Source organism: Rhagoletis pomonella, unplaced genomic scaffold (genome assembly GCF_013731165.1).
Source record: "Rhagoletis pomonella isolate Grant_MI unplaced genomic scaffold, Rhpom_1.0 Rhpom_scaffold_00007, whole genome shotgun sequence".
Lineage (NCBI taxonomy): Eukaryota > Metazoa > Arthropoda > Insecta > Diptera > Tephritidae > Rhagoletis > Rhagoletis pomonella.
The window spans coordinates 43118030-43144964 of record NW_023458561.1 but is presented as its reverse complement, the minus strand read 5'-3'; the positions used below and the strand labels follow the sequence as shown (position 1 = coordinate 43144964).

General features: G+C 34.3%; 1 protein-coding gene across 1 annotated transcript; it reads right to left on the bottom strand.

Moving 5' to 3' along the window:
• Nucleotides 1-11855: 11855 nt before the first annotated feature.
• On the bottom strand, nt 11856-25847 carry LOC118743726 (endocuticle structural glycoprotein ABD-4). Its single transcript, XM_036476489.1, has 3 exons — nt 25702-25847; nt 17239-17366; nt 11856-12588 (listed from the first exon to the last, which is right to left on the bottom strand). Exons 1-3 carry the CDS (start codon nt 25708-25710, stop codon nt 12321-12323), a joined length of 405 nt encoding a protein of 134 aa, XP_036332382.1. The 5' UTR covers nt 25711-25847; the 3' UTR covers nt 11856-12320.
• Nucleotides 25848-26935: the final 1088 nt, after the last annotated feature.

Below are 26935 nucleotides of genomic sequence, written 5' to 3'. Positions count from 1 at the left end.
CGCCTTTATTCGTGCCTAGTGACGATATAAGTAAAAAATTTAATAAAACAATTGATTTGAAAAATAAAAACTAAAAATTGGTAGGACTTTTTTTCTTTGTAATTTTTTTTTTTTTTTTCATTCCAGAACCATCAATATGTCCTTTGCTGGGCCCAATAATCAGCGCTTATGATGCTGAGTTAAGCAAAACCGGGTTTCCATTGCTTTTTTGAAGATTCACTTGCAAATACATTTTGTTAATTATGCATTTTTAAAATTAACAATATTTGAAAGTTTGTAGACCAAGTAATTTGAAAAAAAAAAAAAAATCAAATGACCTTAATAGTTTTTATTATTTTTATAATGCCATCATAACTTTTATAAAAGATCCAAGTCGTTTAGATAACAATTCGACGTGTTACTTTGGATATATTGTGTGCTTTTTATGAGTATAATTCCTTCATCGCAAAACGGATAAATTCCAAAATAATGGCTTACACAATCTTGCACTTCTTCGTATTCCCCCTTCATTTAGGCATCTAAAATTTTTTTTTGCTGACAGCTCTAAGTATTTACTTCCATATAAAAAAAATCGCTCATACCTTGTATGGAGAAAAATACGAAACCAATTACCTCCTCATTTACTTCCATTAAACACCAGAGCCCTATTCCTTTATTAGGATTTGGTTAAACAGCAGGCTTCTGGAATAGTAATTGAGAAGGCAAGATCCAAAGGCTCTAATCGAAGTGAAACAAGTCGCATTCGCGAAGTTACTATATAACTCGTAGACATAGAGCTAGTTTCCTGTCACGGTAGTGTAAAGTGGAGTTGTAGAAAGCTGCGTTAGATAAAATAGCTCGTCTTATAGTTTTTGTATCACGAGATAATGCGCCAAAGAAGGAACTCTAGTTTTCCAGAAGCTTAGCTATGCTATAGCAAGATCGGTTTACAGGTCAACAAATGAAATACTAGTAACCTTAGACACTAAAGAGCGTCTATAAGATGGTTGCTTTCTTAAACTTACTTGCGAAGGATAATTGACGTGAAAAAACTCTTTAGAGAAAAATAAATAATGTCTTGAATAAAATTTCTATTCTTTAATATCCCGTGTGTGTAGTACAAACATGCCAATTGTTTATGTGAAATTAAATTTTATCACATCGTGTGGTTATCTCAGTACCAGTTCTCAACAAAAAATTCAATTTTTTTAAGTTAAGTTAAGGTTATGGTCATCTTACAGCAATAACAATTTGTATAGCGTAAGAGTGTTATTTAGGTCAAGAGTACAAAATTTAGTGGGTATGCATTTCGAGTTTCTCAGAAAAACTCACTGCTAATATTCTGGGACACCCTAATATACATACATACATACATTGAGGCATATTCTTGTTTTCGTGCGAATCGAAAATTTTAAATTTTTGTATAGAAAATGATGGGATAATTTCATGATTTTCGATTCGAACGAAAACAAGAATACGCCCCAATATATTTAAATTTCAACGACGCTTCCAACGTCGATATAAATAAAAATATTTTCGTGTGGTGTTAAATAAATTCGTTAATTTATAATAAATAATATTGAACTCGTTTTTTGATATAAAAATACAAAAATTTCAAACTTGCACAGCTACGAATATTTGTATATGTATAAATGGGCGAAAATACTCCGCAGAAAATCTTTTCGGATCTGTGTTGAAAGTAGTGCAAAATAAGCGCAGAAGCGGCATCTCGTGCACTATATACATATGTTTTGCTATATATTTAGACAGTTTACTGTTCGCTGTCAGCCCTGCATGCTCCGTTTGTGATGTGCACATATGGCTGTGAATAACGCCCGACTATCCGACATGGTGCTTGCACGGAATACTATCCTTCTAATTGGGCGTAGATATCAAGCCGATTATGAATTTACGAATGCGGCTAATTTCAGTGCATGGGTGCCCCCAAAGGTCAGTAAGGAAAAATATTTATTTGATATCCTGAACGCTTTCTTCGCTATCATCCAATTGACGGCTGCAGTATGCTTTATAATATGGGAGCCCAATTCTGTAATGGTTGCTACAGTTCTAAATACTTCTGCCCTTGATCTATTAAGCAGGTCTTAAAATGATACTTCTGTTTAATTTACATACATATATATGTACACACATATTTGTGACTACTTTATTGTGCGTATTTAGCCAACGAAAGACTTAAGACACGAACTTGTGCTCAACAGAAAGTGAAAAGCTAATGCTAACTTTTGCGCTTTCGTTACCTTTGCCGACAACACTGAGATAGTTCTATCGGCAGATAATTTTGGAAAGATGTTGTTGCTTCTATCGTAAAAAGTGTAATTCTGTTCGTGACGTAAATATATTAAATTCTGGTACACTTGAACCAGTTATATCTGGCGCCTGAAAATGTTTTTTTTTGGTGAATTATGACATTTAGCAATGCATTAAATAAAATGATTCGAACGAAGGTGCCAAATGTCCAGTTATTCAGCTAACCACCAAAGAACATAAATCTCGAAAGTGAATGACAAAAAATTGTCAGGCGTATATGAACCAACATTAGAGAACACTATGTGACAAAACAACAAAAATTGAATACACTTTTTTCGAGGTTCTCAAAGAATAAAAACACATAAGCCATTTTTCATAGATTTTAGCGACTAAATGAGTGTAATTTTTCATCTAGAAAAGAGGACATTCGCTTGCTTCAAATCTTATATAATTTCTTCATATGTATACAGCCAACAGTGCCGCAGTAAAAAACAAGACAAAATATCATAAAATGTTGGCATTTTTTATTATAAATTTTTAATATATATTCACGTTTTAATACTCATTTCGTTTCCGGCAATGCACATACAATGTTTTGAAATTAATCAAGATTTAGCCGATGCTCCTACGCTGAAACTAACCTGCAACTAACTGGTATAAGCTAAAGCAGTGGCCTACCAGTTCGAAAATTTCCAGCAACTTATACGATCATCGACAACTCACAAATTCTGACAAATGAGGGTTGTGGCGTCCTTTCCGGTTTTGAGATCCGCTTGGAGAAAGTTAAGTATTTAAATTTAAATATAATTTACTTTGTTAATGAGTAAAAATCTCTTTTTGAAGGTCGAGCTTTTTGGTGGAGTTAATTTTTGTTGTGGCTCACGATGATAAAAAAAAAATAAAATGTAAATTTTTTTCGAAATCCAAGTTATTTGCGAAGCTACAGTTATTAACATTTTCTAAAGTGCTTGGATTTTATTACGAACTAGTTGAGCTGAAAGGCTAACTTGTGGTAATTTCAAACAAGTAGGTATCCTACTTATATGTGTGCTTATTGCCCATTTACGCTAAAATAAAAATATACTTTTTGAAGAGAGTTGCCACGGTTTCCAAAACATCAATTAATTAAAACATTTAATAAAATATTACAACAATATGGGCATCAAACTAAAATAGCTTAAAAAGATTTATTATGGAAATATATTTGACGAGGGTTGCCACCTATTTAAAAATACAAAATAGATTCAATTAACAAGTTAAATGAAATACATTAATATGGGTGTCAAACGAGATGTTTAAGAAAGATTTATTTCGAAAATATTTTTTAAGAGAGTTGCCACCTGTTTAGAAATTCAAAATAAATTTATCTAACAAGTTAAATGAATTATAAGAGCAGGGTAACAACCGGTAGATGTGCAAAATGTTTTATTTCGATGAGGGTTGCCACCTGTTCAATAATATGAAATCAATTGAGTTGACAAGTTAAATTGAATATTCTTTATGTGTGTCGAATGAACGAGGTTTATTTGTAGAGTAATTTTGAAGGGAAAGCTTTAAGTAAAATATTTTCGGAGCGGGTTGCCGCCAGTTTAAAAGTAGCAGTGAATTTCAATGAGACGTAAAATGAAGAATTACAGTGCCTTGTTATAAAAGTCAAATTTAACTTAGTTAATTGAAATAAGTATTACAACGATGTTTCTAACATATTAACACCAAATTATGTTGAAAAAATCTTATGATTAAGACCAATTTACCACAAATTTATGGAAATAAACTTTTTCCATAATATAACAATTTGGTATTGATACATAACTAGAATTCTACATTATCTAACAGAAATGGGCGCGCAACTACATATTCAAACCCCATCCCGCTCATCCGCCGTGGGTCCCGCTATTTATCACTAAGTAAAACTTACATGCCTTTAAAATTTATTTTACATGAAATATGTTTATAACATTTTGTTAAAAAATCTCCGTGTGTTTAAACGCAAATACAGTTCTTAAAACAATTTTTAAGAAAAACCGCCAAAATAACGTAAGCGACATTTTTTTCAAAATTTTCTTTTTGATACAGAAACGCATCTAGATGCTTTAGGAATATTTCAAAAAAAAAAAATTTGAAAATAATGTCGCTTGTTTGAACATTTTATTTTACAATATCATTTGGGATGCAGTTATAAAGTTTTCCTTCGAATATTCTACTTCGTCATACTGAAAGATCTGGCATCTTTTGATTATCCTATTTGGCTTTACTGCTCGTTTGCTTCTCGATATAATACAAAGTATTGGCTAATTTTTTCGTACAATGTGTTTAAGGAGGAATTTATGAATTTTATGATGTTGTGGGTTTTATCAGGAGTGTTGAAAGGAGATTTTATTCCGTCCTGCCGCACAAATGTTACAAGCAAGTGCATATACACACCAATGAAAAACCATTTTTTTTTTGGCCATAAGTGCAGATTTTGAGGGTCTTTTGAAAATTTTGAGTAAGTATGCGGTTTGATGCGTATTTCGCAGAAAGTGTATTTTCACTGTCACATAGTGTAATTTCAAATAAATTTGCATGTGAATTAAAATTTTTGCGATAAATTATCGAATTTTTATTGTCTTCTCTCTGAAAGGGGTAAGTATTATTAAAATATTTTGTCACTTCATTCTTGTTTGCTTACCAATAAATTTAAACTTTTGGGAATTTGCATACAAACTAGATTTTTAGCTATTCATTTTAATAATATACATATATTTAATATTTTATTTTATGTTGTTTGGTCGGTTGTTGTTATGATATTTTATTAAGCAACTGGCATGGAGTGGAAGTAATGAATTATGGGGCAGTGGGTTGAGAAGTACAGTAAATTAACATGCGCGTGTGGATGTGTGTAGTTGGCGTTTACGGTAATATACGAGCATATTGCAACTGTCGAATTTATTTGGTAGAATATAGTTTATTATATCATCAAGATTTCAAATTGATTTAATTGAAATTAAATACGACTTATTTAGTTAAGTAAGTAGACAATTTTTTTTTTTTGTAAAACGTGTTTATAAAATGATATAAGATAGAAAAAATTTACAGCAGGATTTTCAGTTTTGATTGGGTGTAAATAGTACAGTTAACTAAATACTAGCCGAAACCCGCGCATAATCTGCATAGCCTTCATATTGAAAATGTTCTTGACAAATGCATCAAACAACTTTTCTATTAAATGCAGACATTTTAACTGCATAAAGTCAGTCTAATAAGCAAAGTTAGACCATTAATATGGATGTATGGTATGTCTATTTCAAAAAATATGACGTCATGAGAGCCAGAGTAGCCTAACCGATATTTCAATAAAAATTCAGGGTGCACCTTAAAATACATTACTAGAATCGAAACGCTAATAGCCCGAGGAACGTCCTTTTATAATTTTTTCACTAAATTATGTAGCATCACGTAGGTGCAATGAACTTTTTAGTAAACTGACGCTTTTATTTTTTATAGATCCTTCTTTCTGATATTACTAAAAAAATTTTTTCCCTCTCATAACGTACCGCCGCGGCACCGGAAGAATATCTGGTACGATAAGGAGTGTCAGGAAGCTGTAGAGAAAAAAGATGCTTTCTAGAGGGCCACGTTGCGATCGGAATCAACGCGAGCTATGAGGGATCCATATATGGAGCTGAAGACTACGATCATAGTAAATTCGTTACGATTTTTCAAAAATTTTAGAATTTGCTCCCCTCCAACGCGTTATCCTAATTTTATCACGATTTTTTTTTTAATCTAATTTAACTTATGGGCACTCTTGTTGCAAATTATACAAGAAGCGTCTGAGCAACAAGATATGCGAAATAAATAGGAAAAACTTCAAGCGTCAGACTTAATCGGATGTCATTAATAGACAGCAGAGCTGTAAAAATTTGCAATACATTTTTTTAGCAATCAATGATTATGCTAGTAATAGGATTGCAATCAAAATTTATTGCATTTTTCTGATTGTAAAAACTACAATCAATTTAATTGTAAGCACATTTGATTGCAATGATTGTGATTGCAATCAAATCATTGATTTAATCAAACAGTTTAATTTTTTAATAAAGAAATTGAGAGCGTAAAAGCAAAATAGAACGTGAAATTGAGAAAAAGAGAAAACTAGCAGAAAAAGTTATTGAACACAAAACTAGTAAAAACTTTCAAGTGAGTAGTTGTTACACCGTCTTGACATTCTGCTGTAAACATTTTACTATTTACAACTCAGTTTTAAACTCTTTGCTTTACACGCAAGCACTTACACAGTCCAGTAATAATTAATATTTTGATTTCCACTCATTTTACTTTTATTTATGCTTAACCAATTCAAAAAATGACGGCTTTTGACATTTATTTTTCTTCTTCCGCTAGCTAATTTCTGCTAGTAAAAATTTCACTAGCAAGAATTTGCACCTGTCCCGTGTTATTACGCTCTCGATTGGAAATTTTTTGGGTTATTATACACTTTTACAGTAAAAATTTGCAGGTTCCAGTACTGACTATTTATTATTATACACACCTAATATAAACAACGAGTTGTGAGCACTTCAAATTGCATGCAAGTTGTTTTAGTAATTTACTCTAAGAAAAGAGTTCAGTTACGTAAGTATGTTTTTCTCAAAACATGATTTGGTTATCGTTACATGATTAAGTCATAGTTACCAAATCTTGTGTTGAAAGAAAAATATTTAGCAGATTTGTCTTGTAAGTTTAAGTTTGACAACAGTAGACAGAAAGTTGTTGCTGCTTGAAGAAAAACATTTTATTCAAAAAACGCCAAAAATATATTGAAGACTGGTGTAAAATTTTAGCTTATAAGACAAATATGATAGCTTCTGACTTATATAATACCAAAACTTTTTGCGCGAATATATGACCGCCTAACTAATGTTCCAAGTAAATGCACTTGCAGTGCGCAACAACAATACAGAAGGGCCGAATCGAGCAAAAACACGGCCGAACAAAAGGGAGATGACAAAAATCCAAGCAACCGGGCTGTCTCAGTAGATGGCACTACTAATCCACACAAGAAATGTGCAAGTACATATCGATGACTGAGTGGAAGATCGACCTATCTCGGCAGGCCGTTTTGAAAACGCCCTATCTCAGAAAACTTTTCAAGAGCGCCCTACTTTAGAATTTGATTGAAGAACGCCCTTTTTCAGAATTTTATTGAAAAACCCCCTTCTCAAAATTTGGTTGAAAACGCCCTATCTCAGAATTTGGTTTAAACACGACCTAGTTTCTCAAACGAAAATACATTGAAAATGTGCTGGTATATGGCATTTTTGCATCGGCAGTTGAGATAGGGTGTTTCTGAACCGAATTCTGAGATAGGGCGTTCTTAAATCAAAATTCTGAAGTAGAGCGTTATTGAAAAATTTTCTGAGATAGGGCGTTTTCGAACTGGCTGCCGAGATAGGTTGATCTTCCACTCAGCCATCGATACGTTATACTACTAGGGATGGTTGAAAAACACGATGGAGGTGCTGTTTAGTTGCAGCTTTGTCATGCAGAAAATCGAATTTTCATGCACGCACATTGTATATGCTCTCGATTAGCGGAAAATTAAAGACGACAATCAAAGCAACCTACTGCTAGGTGTAACGCCGTGAGGGGGTTCACTTTGCACTGCTAATGCGATGCGTTAACCCACTGAGGGCTTGTGTGTCTCACAATCGTACTTCCAATTATTCATCAAAATAAATGTCGTTTAGACAGATTGCAGTTTGCGATTTGTATGCAATTAATGATTGCAATCAAAAATTAATTGCAATCAAAAACTTATTGCAATCAATTTCTTCTAAATGATTGCAAATTTCAATTTTTGCAATCAAAATATAAGCAATCAATGTTAATTGTAATTAAACCAGATTGTAATATTTCGTAAAATATGCGATTGCAATCCAATTTGATTGCAATTTTTTACAGCCCTGATAGACAGAAAGATTCAATGTGCGAGAAGGTAACGAAGTGGCGCAAAGAAATAAAAATTACCATGTGCTACCTGTCTTTTCCACGATGTAAATAAAAAACATTGTTTTTTGCGACTTTTGTGAATACGATATAGCGGACCAATCACACGACATTTTCAACATTAGCCAGCCGTCATACGATGGTCCCATTGGCACGTGCACCTCTTTTCCAAAGGCCAAATAGGGCTTGGTGAAAGAAACCCTTATTTGCTAAAGGACCCAAGATTCTACGGAAATTGGTCAAGGTCGCTGTGGAGATTATACCATTTCAAGGAAATATTACATTCTTCGGTTTCAAAGCTCTTCAGCATATCGTTTATGGATTTCAGATTAGTTACTTGACTTGTAATTTCCCTAAAAGTTTTTGGTAACTTCAACGCATTTATTTCCGGGCCGAACGTTCCAAATCATTCATTGAACCTTAGAAATCAATCCTTTATTAATATTTTTATTTGTAACCCATCGGAAATTCCCCCTTTTATCTTTTATGTGCTTAGACCAGGAAATTTTCTTGCCAACCAAGTTTTTTTTATTTCTTGAACTGTCTATAAGAACACACGATTCATTTTGCTGGTATTCCGAAAGGCCGATTTCCACAATAAGGCATGAAACATCGGAACAAAGAACCATATCATTTTCCGAATGAAAAATTGGCAAACAAGTCTTGCTCTCTTTTACAATAGAACGTCACTTTTGTACCTGACCCCAAATACTTTTTTTTTTAATCTGGAAGTCAATGCAGGTTCCCTAGATAATTCAAAATCCCTTAGAAAATCACTTAATTCTTCTTGGTTGAAAGGTTTTTGCTTTGTAGATGCTATTCCTTTGAAAGATTTCTTAGAATAACGAGTCACGGATGGAATAAGTACTTCCTCTCAATAAATTCTAAGTATAAGTAAATCATTTATTTAACGTTAACTCCGTCAGAGGTCTTCAGAACTTTATAATTGTGAATTCACTACAAATGTAAGCAAATAAATTTGACTAATTGACACAACTATTACGGGATGAAGGCATGACTAAACACATTTTTATATAGAAACATACATAGGCCATGAGTTGAAGACCTGTTGTGACACCAAAACTAAGAGTTTTCACTACCCCTTGCTCAACCATTTTGAATCCTTGACGAAACTTGTCAGGAAACTAGGGCTTAAATCTCCCAATTTGTCAAAGTCACTAAAGAAAGGAGACTCCAGAAAGCGTAATCTAATAGTAATAGTTTTATGTTAGTGTTTGGCCAAGCTTCTCCTCTGATTTGTGGCGTGTGTCTTGGTTTTGTTAAATAAAAGCTACTTTTCATGGCAGAAATACACTCAGAGGGCGACCGCTGTTAAGAAAAAACCTTTTTTTTTATATTTTTTTGTGGTGTTGCTTTCACCAGGGCTTGAACTACTACAGTACAGCATAATATGCTCCTCGATAATGCCGAACAGTTACAGAGATGATGGAGAATTGTCTCCTCGTCCTCATATTTTTTGCAACTTCTACAGCATCTATGGTAAGGCATTCCGAGCCGTTCTGCGTGTTTACCTTTAAGCCAGAGGCCGGTTAGAGAATCAAGTTTGTGAGAAATATTCTCCCTCTTTAGAGAGCATAAGCTTCGAGACCTTCGATCCCACCTAGGCCAAGTTTGCCTAGAAATTTGATAAGTGGCAGTTTGCATCCATCTCTCGCAGGTGCGATTAAATGTGAGGTTAGATTGAAAATTCAACGTAATACAAAAATAAAAAAAAAATAATAATTTTAGTAATGTCAATATACTCCTAATAACAAACCACTCACAATATAGTATATTGGCACCACAAAATTTGTGTACTCACTCGTTACTTAAAAATAACTTATTAAAAAATTCGCTAGAGCTTTCACAACAAGTGGGTGGTGGCCTTCTAATTTAAGTAGGGTTTCAGTTACTTCGGTCTAGTTTTCCTCACAGGTATTCTTAGGAAGATGTATTGTGGAACGATTTTCCGCTACCGCTTGTTAAATTTTGGTTTGGAGACAAACCGGTTTCGGTGTTGTGCCATCGTCATTGTAATTTTTCGTTCTTAGGAACGTTTTCTGAACGTCGTAATATTCACCACACTACCGTAGAATGACCTTAAGCTTCCAATTCGGCATACTTGAAGGCAAACTTACTCTGGTATAAAGGTCCGTCGTCTCAACTACCACAGATATTGACACCTTTTTCCCAAATTCATGACTTTCGTCAGGTACCGTAACAGTTACAACTTTTATTGCAAAAATCGCTCTTTAACAATTAGTTTTTGGCCTTTATTTAATTACTCCTTAAATAACCGTGATTTTTGACTTTTATTTTATAAATTCAAAATAACAATTACTTTTGATTTTCAAATTATATGTCTCAGATAACAATTATCGAAGACTTTTATTAATAAATGAAAATCAGTCACTGACCTTTATTTTTTAAATCGTACTTATAAAAGTCATTTTGTATAAGTCGTAGTAAACTTTTGTTTCCCAACACCTTCTTAACTGCAAATAATGTTAATGACTTTTATACGCATGATTTAAAAAATTAAAGGCGGTGGCTGATTTATATTGATGACTTTTAAAGTAAAATTCACTGACTGATTTATATTGCTGACTTTTATAAACAAAAGTAGTCGATAACTGTTATCTAAGACATATAATATAAAAATCGAAAATAAATGTTATTTTCGATTTATAATAAAAAAATTAAAAATAATAGTTATTTTTTTATTTTTGCATACAAAAAAATTTATTTTCAAATTTGAGTCTCGGTGAAAACGAAATCGATTGTTATGTATCATTTGATTGTTGTACATTTTCTTCATAGTGAATTTTTCCATGATAGTTTCGCCAGTAACTGTTATGTTCGGTCTCTGGCTTTCGTAAATCTTCCCTATAATCTGGCGTTCGTTTGCTCTTACTTATTTTAAGTTTTAAGAAAAATGCATGAATTAATTTTTAAAGAATCTTTAATTCTTTCTTTGCATTTCTTAGTTAATTACGCTGATTTTTACAACATTTGTGTATAAAATATAAATACATTTATGAAAAGTGTAAATAATCGTTCATATTATGTAATTTACATATGATACAACAACATGATTTAGATTTTTAAAACTAAATTTCCATAGTTTTTCACGAGTAGAATGTTTTTTTTTTTTTTTTTTTTTTTTTTACAAAACATGAATTGCAGTTTTTGTTTCTTTAGAAAAGCAACGATATCACAAGGGTCCGAAGCGATAAAGTTCCGGCGACTACAAAAAAGTAAAAACAAAAAGAAATACCAAGAAAGCTGTTAGTGTTAATTGTAAAGGGAACTTCCAAAAACTGATGGAGTGCAATGCTGGTTTCCAGTGCAAAAGTGCTGAGGACTCCAAAGGATGAGCGTCGTAGAGTGTAGAGGACGTTGGTGATATGCGGTGCTTTTTTACTTTTTACTTTAGTACTTAGTGCAGTGAAATGCTGAGTATCATCGTAGGTAGAGTTGAAGTTGAAGTTGAAGATGATGCGGTGTGCAATGAGTTCGCTTTGAAGCAAAAGTTGTAAATTTGAAAGAGACATTTACATTTGCTAGGAGTAGTGAGCAAATGCCAGTTGATTTTTTATACTATATATTATAATATGTTTTTTTTTTTTTTGCATTTTTTCTTATACATTTTTGTTTATAACATTTAACGGTTCATTCAGTCAGTGTACTTAGTAGTTTTCATTTCTTTCTTCGTTTATTTACATACATTTGCACTTCAACTCACTAATGCTAGCAAAAATTTCCATTCCTTGTTTGTATTGTGTGCCTGTGTGTGTGTGTGTGTGTGAGTTTTAGCGATAATTTCATTTATAGTTTATGAGCAGCGTGTCCACATTCGTCCATATGTTTTAGGTTGGCTAAATAGTTACTTAAGCTTTGTTGTACAGTACAGCAATATTTTTTAGGGATTCTCTCAACAAAAAAAAATATATATATCGATAGAGATTTTAGGAGAAAAGAATTTATACAATTGTTGCATTGTCACATTACTTCTGTGCATAAAAGAAGGCATCACCTTCCTTAACAGCTATCCGTCCACCCCTCTCTTACGAGCTAAATGCTTAACGACGCTTCGCTGGCGGCAAGCTGAGCAAGTAGTCGAGTGCCTTTTGGATTGCTGGTGGAATTGGTGGTGGTGTAGGCAGATGTTCGCCTTGAGGCTGGAAGCCATTCTCGTCATCTGCAGCATAGTTGAGCGTAATTAGGTTACCTTCGGGTGATGTGTAGCTAACAGAGCCACGCGCGATAATCACATCACTGGTATCCGGTGAGGTGGCCTTCTTTAGTGTACCAGTCTCCTCGCCCTTAATGCCGTTGGCGGTTTCATAGCTGTGGTTTGATAGAAATAAGAAGAGAAATAAAAAAGCGATGATGCATGTTACTAAATATTTTGTTTGTATTCTGTTAAAAGTAATTAATGAAGGTGCATATTTTATTTAGTATTCATACGAATATAAAGCCACGCATTGCAGAGCTATGCCGCAATCATTTGGGTATGCGCTGAATCGGTAAATGAAACACTTGCTTGCTTCTGCTGCCTATTCCAGAATTTAAAAATATTCACGGTGCTGCAAGGCGAACGGAACAGGTATTTTTTTGGAATTTCGCATTGATTTAATTAAATGATATTAAATTTCGTCCACTTAAGTACGGTGCCATAATAAATGAAATTTATAAATTAAAATATAGACGTTTGCGGTATTATCGCCTGATTGGCGACATTGATTGGCGACAACAATTATCACGTAAGAATAGCAATAAAATTTTACTGCCTAAATTTAATCGCAGAAAAATTTGCGATTAAGTCATAAAGTTAAGAAAGCAGTGCATGTGCAGTGTGTTTTTTGGTTGTATGGATTTTTATTTTAGAGAATTCTAGAAAAATATCTATTAGACAAGCAGGATCCATGATCAGCGAGATTACTAAAGACGAGACAAAATTTGATACTTTTATAGCACATACAGTGGCGAAAATGTAAACAGGGAAGAGACTTTTTAGCATTCTTTGGCTATTTCCTTTTCGTTTATCTAAGTTTTATTATCTTTTAATGAAAATGTAGCTTGTTATCTTACAAAAACCATGCAAGTAAAAATTTGGAACTTTGTAAAAAGTTTTATCATATTTTTTAGTGTTTTAATTAGATTTCTTAGTATATAGTACAGAGAGTATGCACTTTTGTAGCCCTTTCAATGTTTGCAAATTTTAAGTAGCTAGACCTTACCGTTGGTATTTGGGTATTATTTTGTGGAAGGTGTTGCTGATTTCCTCCACAAAAAAAAAAAAAAATTGTTCAGCGTTGCATGGAAGAAAATGCGCGAAGAAAAAAATAGCCACTTCAACCTTGTGCTATATATATTACTAAAAATTAATGGCCTAAAAAACTGCATACCCAAAAAAATTCTAAAATCTGATTAAAAAGTTTAAAATTTTGATGAACTAAATTTTTCGACTTTTTATGTATGTATAGGTCATTCCATACAATATTTACACCTCAATATTTTTTATTGAGGTGAAATAGGTTTTCACATTCTTTATCGAGAAAAGAAGACATAAATTTTTTTATTTCGTCATGATATTCGAAAATCGCGAAAAAAAAATTCCCGAAATTTTGAACTTTCTGAGAAGTATCTTTTTTAATTTTTTGCAGTTAATAAACTATTTGTGGGAGAAAATCAGTTAAGGTATCAAAATGTGCGTAATTACCTCGGCTTTCCAAGAGAGTGTGAGATAGATTAAAATAAAAAATAAAAAGTTTGCGTTAAGAAATCAAATTTTTAAAGTTTTTTTTCTTAACTTCATCATTTGATTTTTATTTTTTTCAACCTGAATAGTTGTCAAATTTTATGGAATAAGCTGTAAAAATTTGAGAATGGTTTAACCAAAACTATAGAAGTTACGAGTTTTTTCATACCTGCGTACATAAAGTTTATACTAAAGTTTTTACCATTATAAAAAAAGAATGTGAATATTTTAAACAAAGAAAATTAGCCAAAACTTGGTAGAATATCTTTTTCCTATTCAAAAATATTGGATTTGCAAAAAATCCAAAAGCCAGAAAATAACGAATTAGAGAGGGCTACAGTCCTATTACGCTCTATTCTGAGAGCCATCCCGCTAATAAATATTTGAAATCCAACAGAGCAATGTATATAAGATGAGTGCAGATGGGTTCTCAACCAGCTCCTGTCGAAACGCTTTATATAATGTCCGTTGTATTAGTTTTTCGATTGTTTTTTTTTAAGTCCAAAATTGGTATTAAGCTTGATCGAGAAGATTTGCTGTCTCTTTTGATCTAACTAGAAACCAGTTGCTACTTGTTTAAGTAGCGGATATTATAGTAAAAAGTGAGACATCAACTAAAAAGTTTTAAATTAAAGGAAACAAGTACAATTTATGTGCTAATTTATACATTGGTATATTCAAATTTGCCACTAAGTGAATTTTTAAGTTCTTCATTTAGTTGTATTATTATAAGAGCAATATACTGGAATCTAGCTGATTGTCTAAGCATAGCGGAATAACTTGTAAAATGAGTATAAATTTTCTATTTTATCGGTTAATTTTAGTTGCTTGTATGTATGTATGAATGTACTTAACGAAATATTTAGAACACATAGGAATTCATTTGTTTTATTTAGCATGACGTAACCGATATTTGTTTGGTGTGTTACTAAAAATATTTATTCTTTCCACTTTATTAAAGATTTTTATAAATTTAGATAATAAATGCTATTTTTATGCACACGAATGGGTTTCAATACTAAACTTGAAACTCGTCTGAACTTACAGACAAAGTCTGTTCGAAGTTATTACTTATTCATGCCATTATAATAATTTAATGGCATGGCATCACTTTAAGTATATTTAAAATTTATGACATATTAACAGTACTAAATCAAAGCATTAATCAAGAACATATTATATACAAATTAAAGCTTCCTATGTGTTCAAAAATAAAATCTTGAATTTTTAAATAATTTTTTTATAATAAATGATTTATTTGTCTTGAAATAGTCAGAAATATGAAAACTGCGCTATTTTAATAAATACTGAAGCATATTCACTCAAACTAGATATTTACAGTGACTTCTAGGCGAAAAATATGAATATTATAAATTTTTGGAAAATGGGCGTAGCCACGACCGCTCCACCAATTTCTCTCAAATTTGGCGCGGTTGTTGAACTTGGTAAAATATACCAAGCAGCTGAAAATTTTTAAATTTAAAAGCAAAACTTTGAAAATTTTTGAAATCGGACTAAATTTACGCCCACTTTTCATAAAACGGTAAATTTCAGAAATGGAAGAGGAAGGCCTCCTCTGCATTGGAAAGATCAGGTGGAGATTGGCTTCACTTGGCATTTCCAATTGGCGTCACTTGGCACAGAAGAGAAATGATTGGCGTGCTGTTTTGGACTCGGCCAAAATCGCTTAGTTGGTTACAGCGCCAATAAATAAGAAGAAGATTTTACTCCAAATTGATACTCACAACAATCCTTTGAAAAGAAGTAGCATTATTATGGAAATTTGGAAAATGGGCGTGATACCGCCACTTATCCAATACACTTATTTCCAAGAAGGTATTTTTCTGATAAGCAAAAAATAGTCACATTTTCAAAATATAGTTATTTATTTAAGAAAGGGGTTTAGAAAAGCTGAAAGCACTGTATCCGGTAAATAATGCTTTATATTTTTCTTAATACTCCATCAAATTGAATAAACTGAACACTATTCTGAAGGAAATGTTAGGGTAAAAAGCAATTAAAACTCTAAGGATTGCCACCTGCTTCAAATTTTAGTGTCTTAAATATATGTACCTATATCTTGAGTAAATTATTGCAACGCATTCAGCTAACAAAACACATTTAAATATATGCACTCTTAACTAGAAGTAATAATTTTGAAGAGGGTTGCCAACTATTTAAAAATCTGTATACATACTTATTTCTAAAAGATGTTTTTGTTTTACGAAACGATATCGCCCTTAATATTTTAGTATATTCTTCTGATTGAAGAGGGGAAGAAGCTAACATACGAGCGAAATATTGTCACGTTGTTAAAGTTGATTAAAAAAGAGTTTTAAAAAGCTAAAAGCACTGTATCCGGTCAATTTATTGCAATATCTTTCATAATACCTTATAAAATTTATTGATTGACACATCAACGGTTACATAAAAAGTACATAGAAAAATTTGCTCCAGCTTTTGCTGAAAGTTAAATAAAAGCTCTGTGTACGTTTTTAGCGCATAATCTCAAAAATGCCAAATTTGAGTTAGGACTCCTTTGAAGACGTTGTGCGATATATGTAATATCGCTAGCTTAGACCTTCTACAGGGGAGGAAAAAAACTTATTTGAGATATTTTCCTTAAATATTTCACTAAACATTGAATACAACAGTTCGCGTGCTTAAAGCAAAACAAAATTCCATACAAATCGATAGGGTTCGATCTTTATAGAAAAATTTTGTATTGTTTTGACCTTATCGGATTTTCAGCGCCTCTTTTGGAATTAGCAAATTTGTATTTCATTGCATATAAACGAGAAAATATAAAACAAGTACCTTAATCCTTTTAGAAACGATGCGTTTTTAATATCTCTAGCTTTCAATACCAAAATATTAGTTTTCATAAAAAGTGGTCTATCAATTTTTTACTCTTAGCTAGCGATATGTATTCTCTCAATCAATTACAATATGCATATATGTACATACACATCTATAGGTACGGAATCAATTTCATATATTTTGTTGTTTGTGTAAATCGCTTAAAAGTATTTTTAACCGTTATAAAAATTTATGACATTGCATTACGACTTGCTATGACACCTTCGAATTTTCCGCTTTTATACTTTCCTGTTTCTTATATAGGTTCGTTACTTAAGTCTTTAGTTGCTAATGCGCAAATTCGCATTTATTTATCGATGCGCCTCAAACCATGCAACGTTTTGGTTATCACATTGCTTTGTAGTTTATGTACTCACTTGTAATTGTATGAACCATCCGGTTCAATATTCGATTCCTGACTAATAATGGCAATTGGTTCACCCTGTGCTTGTGGTGCTGCAAACACAGCAGACGCTGTGTAGGCGATTAAAACCAATGCGATTTCCTGAAATGAAAAAGAATTAAACGAATGGTTAATGTACCGCTGTGTAAAAATTTGGTTGTAGATTTTTTTTTTTTTGAAATAGAGCTTTAAATTGAAGGTATGTATGTGAAAGGAGTTGTGCACAAGTGCGTTCGAGTATTAAGAGAACAAGTGAAGCAGAGTGAATCTGTGCCGAAAATAAATAAACTCTAAATCGACATAGGACAAAACTGCGACTACATATTCTCGCTCTTGTTCTCTGATGATACTTTTGAAAGAGTTGGAAAGCCTATTGACAACCATTTCAACAGTTTTTTCGTAATTTATTTTTAAACCGTTGTGAGGGCGGGTATGCTCTCCAACGCTGTACATCTTATTCCATTTTTGGTCACACCGTCGGAAAATTCAGCACTTACGGACCGAGGCTGATCGTTTTCGCCGAGGCCCGAAGCATGATAGTATGCAGATCCATCAAGCTACGTGTATAAATCCAAATTAAAAAAAAAAAAAAAAAAAAAAAAAAACGAAAAACCAAATCTACTATGCTGCGACACACGGATGGCACGTTTACAGCATCTTCGGTAGATATACATACAAATGTCTGATAACTCTCTTGTTACAGCCAAAAAGGGGAGTCCTAGTACACCAGGAAAGCTTTCAACGTCGAGCTGCAATCGCAACCGACAGTCAACAGATTTGCCACTCAGCTCTCAATCAGTACACTGACCCATGGAATAAAATTTCTTATTCCCCACGTACCACCGCTGCGAAATTACTTGGATTTCAGCAGACCACAAATGTATAAAGCAACCGCAGAGAAAAAAGAACGCTTCATACTTTGCGATCGGGCGCAATGCCAGCTGGCCGAGAGCGTTATCGAAATTTACACACTTTGGAGAAAAGCCACTGTGTATATCAATTCAAAAGTAGGAAAGGATGACTACGCGTTGGAAAAAAGCTTCAGGTCAATTAGCCTAGCATCCTCCATGCTGAAGATTCTGGAGCGCACGGTTGAGAAGTACATTAGATCAAGCCCATTTAGTGCTCACCAACATACATACCAAAGCGGAAAGTCCTGTCCAATGGTTCAGAAGGTTGTCAGTTTCAGCGATCCAAGAGTAGGCAAAAAAAACCGATGTGTCGACTGCAGTCTTTCGGTTTTTGGCACGATGATCGGAGTTCTGGGCACAGAGAGTAGTTTAGAAGTCTCCTTTGAAAGAAATTTCGTCGTAAGACTTCCCACAAGAGAACCATGGAGAGATCCAGACACTCTCTTGGGAAGCTCGGTGAAAAATTTCTATACAGACGGCTTATAGAATGAAAATGGTACCGGAGCTAGATGGCATCTGGACGAAAACTTAAGATACTTTACTGCTTTGAATGAAATGGCAACGGTCTTTCAATCAGAAGTCTTTGCAATACTGAAAGCGGCCAACTGGGTAATTGGCCAAATGTGGGGTGGATATAAAATCAGGATCATGGAAACCGCTCGAAACTTTTCAAAGATATTCCAGGAATGTCAGCTGACACTAAACTACGTTACAAAGTGGAATGAGCTTGAGCTTGTGTGGGTGCCAGGACTCTACGCTGCTTAAGGAAATTAACTGGCAGATGAATTGGTGAATGGTTTCTGTACTCTGGAGCGTCCAATTGTACCGGAGCTAATTTTAGGGCCAGGCAGCGGGAAAGATCGCGTACCTCATACATCTCTTAAGGAAAACTCATGAGAGTCATTGGTATGCTATTGACACCTGAAAAATAACCAAGTGTTTCCTGACAGGACCTGGCAGGGTGGTTGCAAAATTCCTTCTCAGACAAAAAAGGTAGTGATCTACGGGCCCTAATGGGGCACAATCGATGGGGACGATATATGGTCACCATAGGCATCATCGACGATTCACTGGGTACATCTTGGTTGATGGATGAGGATCGTACAGAACATTTGTACATTTACATTTTTGGGTCGGATGTATTGTTAATTGGAGAGATACATTATCCTTCCCTCAACAAACTGCTAAGATTCCAAATTACTTTCCCCTAATTCCATTATTTTTCATTATTTTCTCTTTAATACCAAAGCTGTGAGAATGACGATTTCTTTTGAAATACGTAGATTGTCTTGGTGTAAGTAATTAAGTGCGCCACCCTTCAGTTTGGTGGCATAACTGATCTCCGGTAATCATTACGCAATCAATAGTTAATCAATGCTAATTTTTTTCTTGTTATATTGTCCACACTTTATCAATTGTATTTACCTATGTAGTTGTTTTCGTAATTCAGTTGCAATCCCGCAAGCATTGATTTATTTTAACTGCCAACGCCAACCAACAATTACAACTACTCAAATTGCCATCGACTTGACAGCTCTGACTGCGATGCCATGCAACACCTTTATTTATGAACAATATTTGTTGCTCACTTATTTGCACGGGCACTGCCTGTATTTGAAATAAGTGTGAGTACTTAAGCATTTTTATTTTTAATTTTTTATTTTTTTTCACGAGCATTCATTCGACTGTACATAGTATTTGTCGGCATTCAACGGCTGGAAACAATGCGCCTAATGCGCTAAATTATAGCAATTTGTTTGCTGCGATTCAGTTGTGGAAATTGCATTTATTGTTGTTGTGGACAAAATTGTTTAAGGGAGTACTTGATGCGGTGAAAATATGTGGAAAATATGTATGTATGTATGTATTTACTTTGCATTGTTAATGGCATTATTTATATGGGATGAGCGTTAGGCTCGATTGAGATTCTTTGCAATGTTTTTGAATTTTAATTATTTATTTTTAGTTTTCTGTTGCTCGCTGTGGCAGGAAATATCTAGCAATTATTGCTAAAGAAGTGTTAATCTTTGCATTTTTTTTTTCTGCCGCAATACACTTTTGTTTGCAAATTATTCTATGCTTAAGCAACTTTTATTCTTCTTTCAAATTTTTTATTCACAGCGTTCTTATAAAAAGTAAAATATTTCGCAATTCTCGTATGCAATTAACTGCATAAATTAAATGTTGAGCAAGCGGTCGTCGCGTGTCTCCTACGCCAACGCGGTTTGTGCTGCTCAGACCGGCAAAAACTGGAATTTGTTAAAAGATTTGCGCAAACACTTGAGGTGAGTTGTTGTTTTTTTTGTTGTTGTTTCAAAAAGCTGTGCCCACAAAAAGGTCCAGCATATGTGACGGTGTTGCAGCAACAATGAGCTGCAACGCCTTGAAGCAATGCACATGTGTGTGTGAACGCATGTATATAACCGTAATTTTGAGTTATTTTTGGTTATTTTTTTTTGCCAAAAAAATTAAATAAATAATAACTATTTTCTATACTGCTGTGCAACGTATGTATGTATTTGGGTTGATATTTCACGAGTGCATACAAGCCGGTATGTGCAACACATATGTATACAGTAAGCGTCGAAAAAATAAGTATACCCTAACGTTTTGACGATTTTATTTATTTATATTTTGCATAACAAATTTTTGTTATTTTTAATAAAAATTATAGCAAAAACCGCAAGAATCATTTTTTTTTAAATTCATACAGAACTCGGGCAAATGCAAAAAAAAAACAAACAAAAATTTCGTCGATACTTTCAACATATCCACATAATGCATGAACATAATTTTTTTTTATATTTGTAGGAGGGTACGCAACACGCTCAGCGAAAAAAAAAATCTCAAAAATCAAAGGTAATTTTTAGCGACTTGAAACTTGCACTTTAATGTACTAAAATTTAATGGGCCACAAAACTGCATACGTTTTTTAAGAAACTGAATTGAAAAATTGAAAATTTCGACGAAAATTTTGATGAAAATTTCTAGCATTTTCATTAGTTTTGTTAAAAAAATTCTTTTGATTTTTGCTGGTGAATGAACTTATTTTTATTACAAAAAAAAAAAAAAAAAAATTTGGTATGGAAAATATAAATAAATAAAATCGTAAAACATCAGGGTATACTTATTTTTGACGCTCACTGTATTTTCTAAGCTAGCTAGCGCTTTGGTCTGGCCTATTTTGTGCCACTCTTTCAACAGCTGTGCCATCCTCCACCGTTAAACTACTTAAGCAGTCATCTCTGCGGTTCGCCTGACAGCCAGCCAGCCAGCCAGCCGGCACTGTAGCGTTTACTTGATATCACACTACTACAGCGTTTATTGTGTCTTTTTTTATGCAGCTATTTTTAGCAAACGAAATGTGTGACAAAATTTCCGTAGCACCCAGTCTACTGCACTGCCTTGCCACCACCATCATCGTCATCGCTGTGGTAGCCTCGGCAGCATTTTGACCTTTTCACATACCTTAGTGGCATGCAATTGCTTATGGATGGATGGATGGCTTGGTTTGGCTTGGCTTGGCTGACATCGAATTGTCTATGCGCCTCCGCTCCTTAAACGTTGCAAATCAGATAATTGAACAACATTTAATTGTTGCTAGCTGTAATGTGACGAGTATATCTGCTGTGTGTCCTCTACCGAGGTTGCTGTTGCTTCTGCTGCTGCTGCTGCTGCTGCTTCGTGGAAGACACCCATCGTTGGCTATTATCTTAACTTGCTTTTAGACAAGTTTAAGCGTTTACGGCTAATTTTTGCTGATTTCATTTTGATTGCCATGCCTGCAGTTGCCATTAGTTATAAACTTGTATTTCCTTGCCCAACACAAGGCTGTCTTCAAATTTGTGTGTTGTGGCATGCGTATTCCTCCCAAACTTCGAAAGTGTTCGTTTTTTGCTGCTCATTAGATTAAGAGGCTATACATTTTCCTTAGCTATGAACTCTCGTGCCCATATTTCAAAAGCTTCGTTATAGTCCATTTGTTTGAACACTTTTTTGTAGGTACTTTGCCTTAAATTTTATTTTGAGATTTTATTCACCGTCAGCCAATATGTGGCGCCATTAAATCGAACAATAGAATTGTGGTTTTTGTAATGCATACAAAAAAAAAAAGTAAAATAAAAAATATATTTTCTGTTTTTATTTAATACATAAAAATGGTGCAACAATAATAATAACACAGTGCAACACTAAAAAGGCGATGGGAATGAGACCAACAGCTTTAATTTTGAAGAGTAAAAATATGGATTAATACCAAAGGATTTGCAAAAGAAGGTAATCATTTTTTATATCGATTTGAAGTAGTATATATAATAGTGGATTTCCACTAATAATGACAAAAATTTTTGCAGACTTTTATAACGTAATGGCACGGGTATTTTTTAATGTCATAAAAATGCTGTCATTCAATGTCTAGTGGAAATACAGCATAAGGTCCAAAACTGAATAAGTACAGCTTACTATATTTTTTATAGGGTTCCCCTAAAATGAAAAAAAAAAATTACAAGAAAAATTTTAGGTGTTATACAAAAATTTTCCCCAAAAAATTTTTTTTAATTTTTTAAAAATTTTTAAAAAGAAATGCAGTTATAGTCCATTTAGATTTAGCATAATAAAATGCAAGTCTCAAGTGTTTAAAAAATCGTGCTGATTTTTATTTTATTTTTTTTTGCTGACATTTCGAGCACACTGTACGCCTGTGGAAGAAAATGAAAAAAAAAAACGTATTTAAACTTGCAGTTGGTCCGATTCTCGTCACATCCAATTTTTGAAATTTATTGCACTGTGTAAAAACTGCACCATACTTCATAACTACAAATAAATTTCCGCATTTACCAAAAGTCAAAAGAAACGAAAATGTCTTTTACTCGTATTGGTACCCCTAACCATTTTTTAGCGTCTCAATATAAAAATGTATGAGTTGACTTTGCTAAATAGTTTCACTCGAATGTTATGTATTTAACTTGAACATAAGTAATAAAGAAGGACATTAGGGCGGGTCACTTTCTTTGACTCTGCTCGTAAACGTAGGAAAATCTCGGAAAATGGCTAAAGAACGCCCTGATTTCAAAATTTGTTTCAAAAATGCCCTATCTCAATTGAAAAAAGATTGAAAATATGTTGACATAGGGCGTTTTTGAGCCGACTTTCTGATATACGACGTTCTTGAATAATTTTCTGAGATAGAGCGTCTCCGAACCGGCTGCCGAGTTAGGCCGATATTTCATTCAGCCATCTATATACAAGGCATACGCATTTTCTCGAGGCAGGACTTATATCCTATTTGACATTGTACCCAGTACCCATGGTACCCAGTCATATTCTCCAGCGAAAGGAAAAAGGACGTGTTACTGGAACCATTTCTTCAAGAAGAAACTTCTCTAAAGAGGTAAAGTATCTGGAAGTTATCATTGATAATAAGCGCGCAAAATGCCAAGGCAAAAATGGGACATCAAACATAAACCGACAAGGTATGATGCTGCGCCCGGTGGTGAAAGAAAGCAGAAGTAAAATCAACGCAGGCCAAGCTCAGCAAACTATAACGACTTGCCTCCATGGGCATCACTGGAGTGATGATTGTAGTTAAGAAAGAGACTCCTCTGTTTACAGCATGGCTAATCTCAGTGAACAAAAAGGAAGACAAGAAGCTCATGCACCCATTTACCATCAGGGTCATCGGAAGGCTGCGCATAAGCTATGTGGACCTATTCCTTCCGAGATTTAACTTCACACAAAATTTCAAGGTATTGTTCTCTAACAGAATAAACTGGGACAGCGAACGACCCAAACCCCGGAAGGTCAGTCACATTTGGTATACTGACTGACCACGGCATACCATCCAGTAGGCTCCTTTATACCAGCAGGACGAGGCGCATGCTATTGAAGTATATTTGATACAATATGTACAAAGTGGGACAACAATCAAGCGCATCTCGCTCTTAGAGCCCACGAAATAACCACAAAGATGTTGTGGGACTTTTTTCAGATTTTAACGCCTATCACATCCAAGAACCGGGTCTATCTCATTTGGGTACCGGGACAAACTGGAGTAATGAGAAATGAAGTGGCAGATATTCTCGCCAGAAAAGGGGTTGCACAGGGATTCGTAGGTACAGGACCCTTTAATGGTCTGCGAAGGAGCTCCGTTAGGCGAAAGTACTATACCTGGACTAGCACAGAAGGTAATATACAAGTGATCATCATAGAACTGTTACTGGCTTTCCTACTGGCCACTTCACGGCTATGAAACACTTTTCAAATATAGGAATTGCTCACCCTCACTAGGACCAGATTTTGCTTCCTAGGATCACCGTAGCTAGAAGCACATAACCTGATAGACATTCGGCCAAAGTATCTCGCGAGGTTTCCTAACAATACGTGGATCAAAAAATACCAGTAGCCAACTATATGTTTGTTACAATAGATCGTTCTCGGTCTCGGTAACTTGGGTTGCAGGGTGAGCTGGTACTTCTTCTCCCATCGGGTTAGCGTATTTGGATTTGCACATCGAGTGATCAGCGTGCGATTCCCGCTGAAGTCTAGAAACAGGTCTGATGAGGTGATATGGTGATCTCTGAAATAGCAGCTATAACTTTGGTCGCTTATACCTTGCTTCTACTTCCATTAATGTCATAAATAAAATAGTGAAATAACGCTGAAAAACACTGTTGGAATAATACTAAAACATTTCAACCGACTAAAGAAAATTCGGCGAAAACTTTCCTTTTTTCAATACGCAAGATGGTAATTAACCAAAAATTTTGGCACTATTGACACTGGAAAACTGAAAAAAAATAATTATTGTCGTTCTACGAAAAAGTAGTCACTGTTGCAGAAAATTAGTCTAAAATGTCCACTTAAATGGAAAAGAGAAAATATGTACATTAGGGCGGGTCAATTGATATGGCAGATTTTTTCAACTATGCGCGTATAGCATATAAGAATTCTACGTATAACTCTACGAAAATTTGCCGAAGAAACCACGGGTGTAAAATCAATTTAGAGTTTGCTAAATTGCGAAAATAGGTTTCTTAGCATTTTCCTGTAGTGTCGTAAAGAAGTGATTAAATTTTTTATTAGGCAATTTTGGTAAGAGGAATCCATTTCTGCACTTATATTTTTCGTAAAACTTGCACCAGAGGGCGCAACAGTGAAAATTTTCACATTTTTTCGAAACTTATATTCGCAATTTGGCAAACTGCAAAATGATTTTAGACCCATGGTTTCTTCAAATTGAACGTAGAATCCTGCTATGCTATACGCGCATAGTAAAAGAAAAATTTACCCGCCCTAATATACATAGCTTCCCTAAATGCTTTTTGAAAAAGTGCTTGCATACTAATAGTTATTTAGACTTTCAGCCAATTTGTTTCACACATGTTTCACACTTTTTTAACTAAGCAAAACCTTAATGCACTTTTGTAGAAATTTTAACACTTCAGTCTTAAAAAATAAATAATTTCTTCATTTAAAATACGTCCAAGTATGTATAAACTACCATAACATACTCCTCGTTTCACACTTACAATTTTCATTTTTGCACAATGTTTTATAAACACTTAAACACAGTAACAATATCCTTCGGTCGGCTATGTGCTGCTGCTATTTGCAATCTAACGGTGCAAAAGAACCCTGCCTTGGGTTGTGGTTAATTGCACAAAAGTTTTGTTAATGATCTCATAGTCAGCTAGTGGCGATATTTATATGCGAACAAGATGAGATGCAATTGGGATGAGCTAAGTTGAACTGAGATCAGTTAAGCTAAGTTGAGCTGGAAGCACATAACATATGCACACACATACTAGATGAGCTGGGCTGTGTGTGGAGTTGAGAGGCAAGAAGCAAACTGCAACAGCACCAACAATTGACGCGGGCTGCGCAATGCAAGCAGAAACAACTATTGTACTCTTAGGTAGGTAACTGACTACAAAGAAAATGTTAAATACTAGAAAAGGCAGCAGAGATGCAGACGTTGATGTTGTTGGCGGCTGACGCTGCGTCGATGCAGAAGTTGGAGTTGAGGCCAAAACTATTATTTAGCGATGAGTTAGACGCAGAGACAATAACAACATGCAAAGCACTGTGGCAGCGCGCTGGTAGCAAAAGCAGCAATTACAATAAACAACAAAATTTCAGCGCGAATAATGTTAAGTAAATATTTCGTTAAGCAATTGTCGGCAAGAGAAGATCAGTTGTGGCGTAGCTACAGCAGAGGCAGCGGCGTCAACGCAAACGTCGACGTTCGCACAAACCGCGCTGCTGTGCTGCAGTAAACAAAAGTGCAAGTGCAAATTGCAGTATTTGTTTTTTTTTTGCTTTGTAGCAGTACTTGCTATTTTAATTTCATTTCAACGTGTCGTTTGTATGTCTTTGAAATTTGTCTTAGCCAGCGTCGTAACTCAACACTTTGTCGTTGCGCTGGGCGCTTTTTCAGTGAGTTTGCCCAAGATTTATTGAGTTGAATTTCGGTCTGCGGATGTGCACACTTAAGGCGGAGACGACGCGACGCGACGTTTGGTGCTGCGCGGGTGTGTGAATTGCAGCGACCGCTTGCATATACTAAATGGTAAAGTAGACTGAAAAAGAAGAAATAAAAAATAATGTACAGAAATTCCGTATGCATACACATGTGTTTGTTGTATGCATGCACTTACATTTTTTCACCCTGCATGCCCTGCATGCTAGTGGTTATTGTTGTTTTTTTCTTACACATATAATTTTATTTTGTGCGACGTTGCGCATGCGCAACCTTAAGTTGAT

Excerpts from the sequence above, each read along its gene's own strand:
- LOC118743726 (XM_036476489.1), bottom strand. Across the intron at positions 12,589-17,238 it reads GATGGTTCATACAATTACAA|CTATGAAACCGCCAACGGCA; the intron begins GTGAGTACATAA and ends ATCAAACCACAG.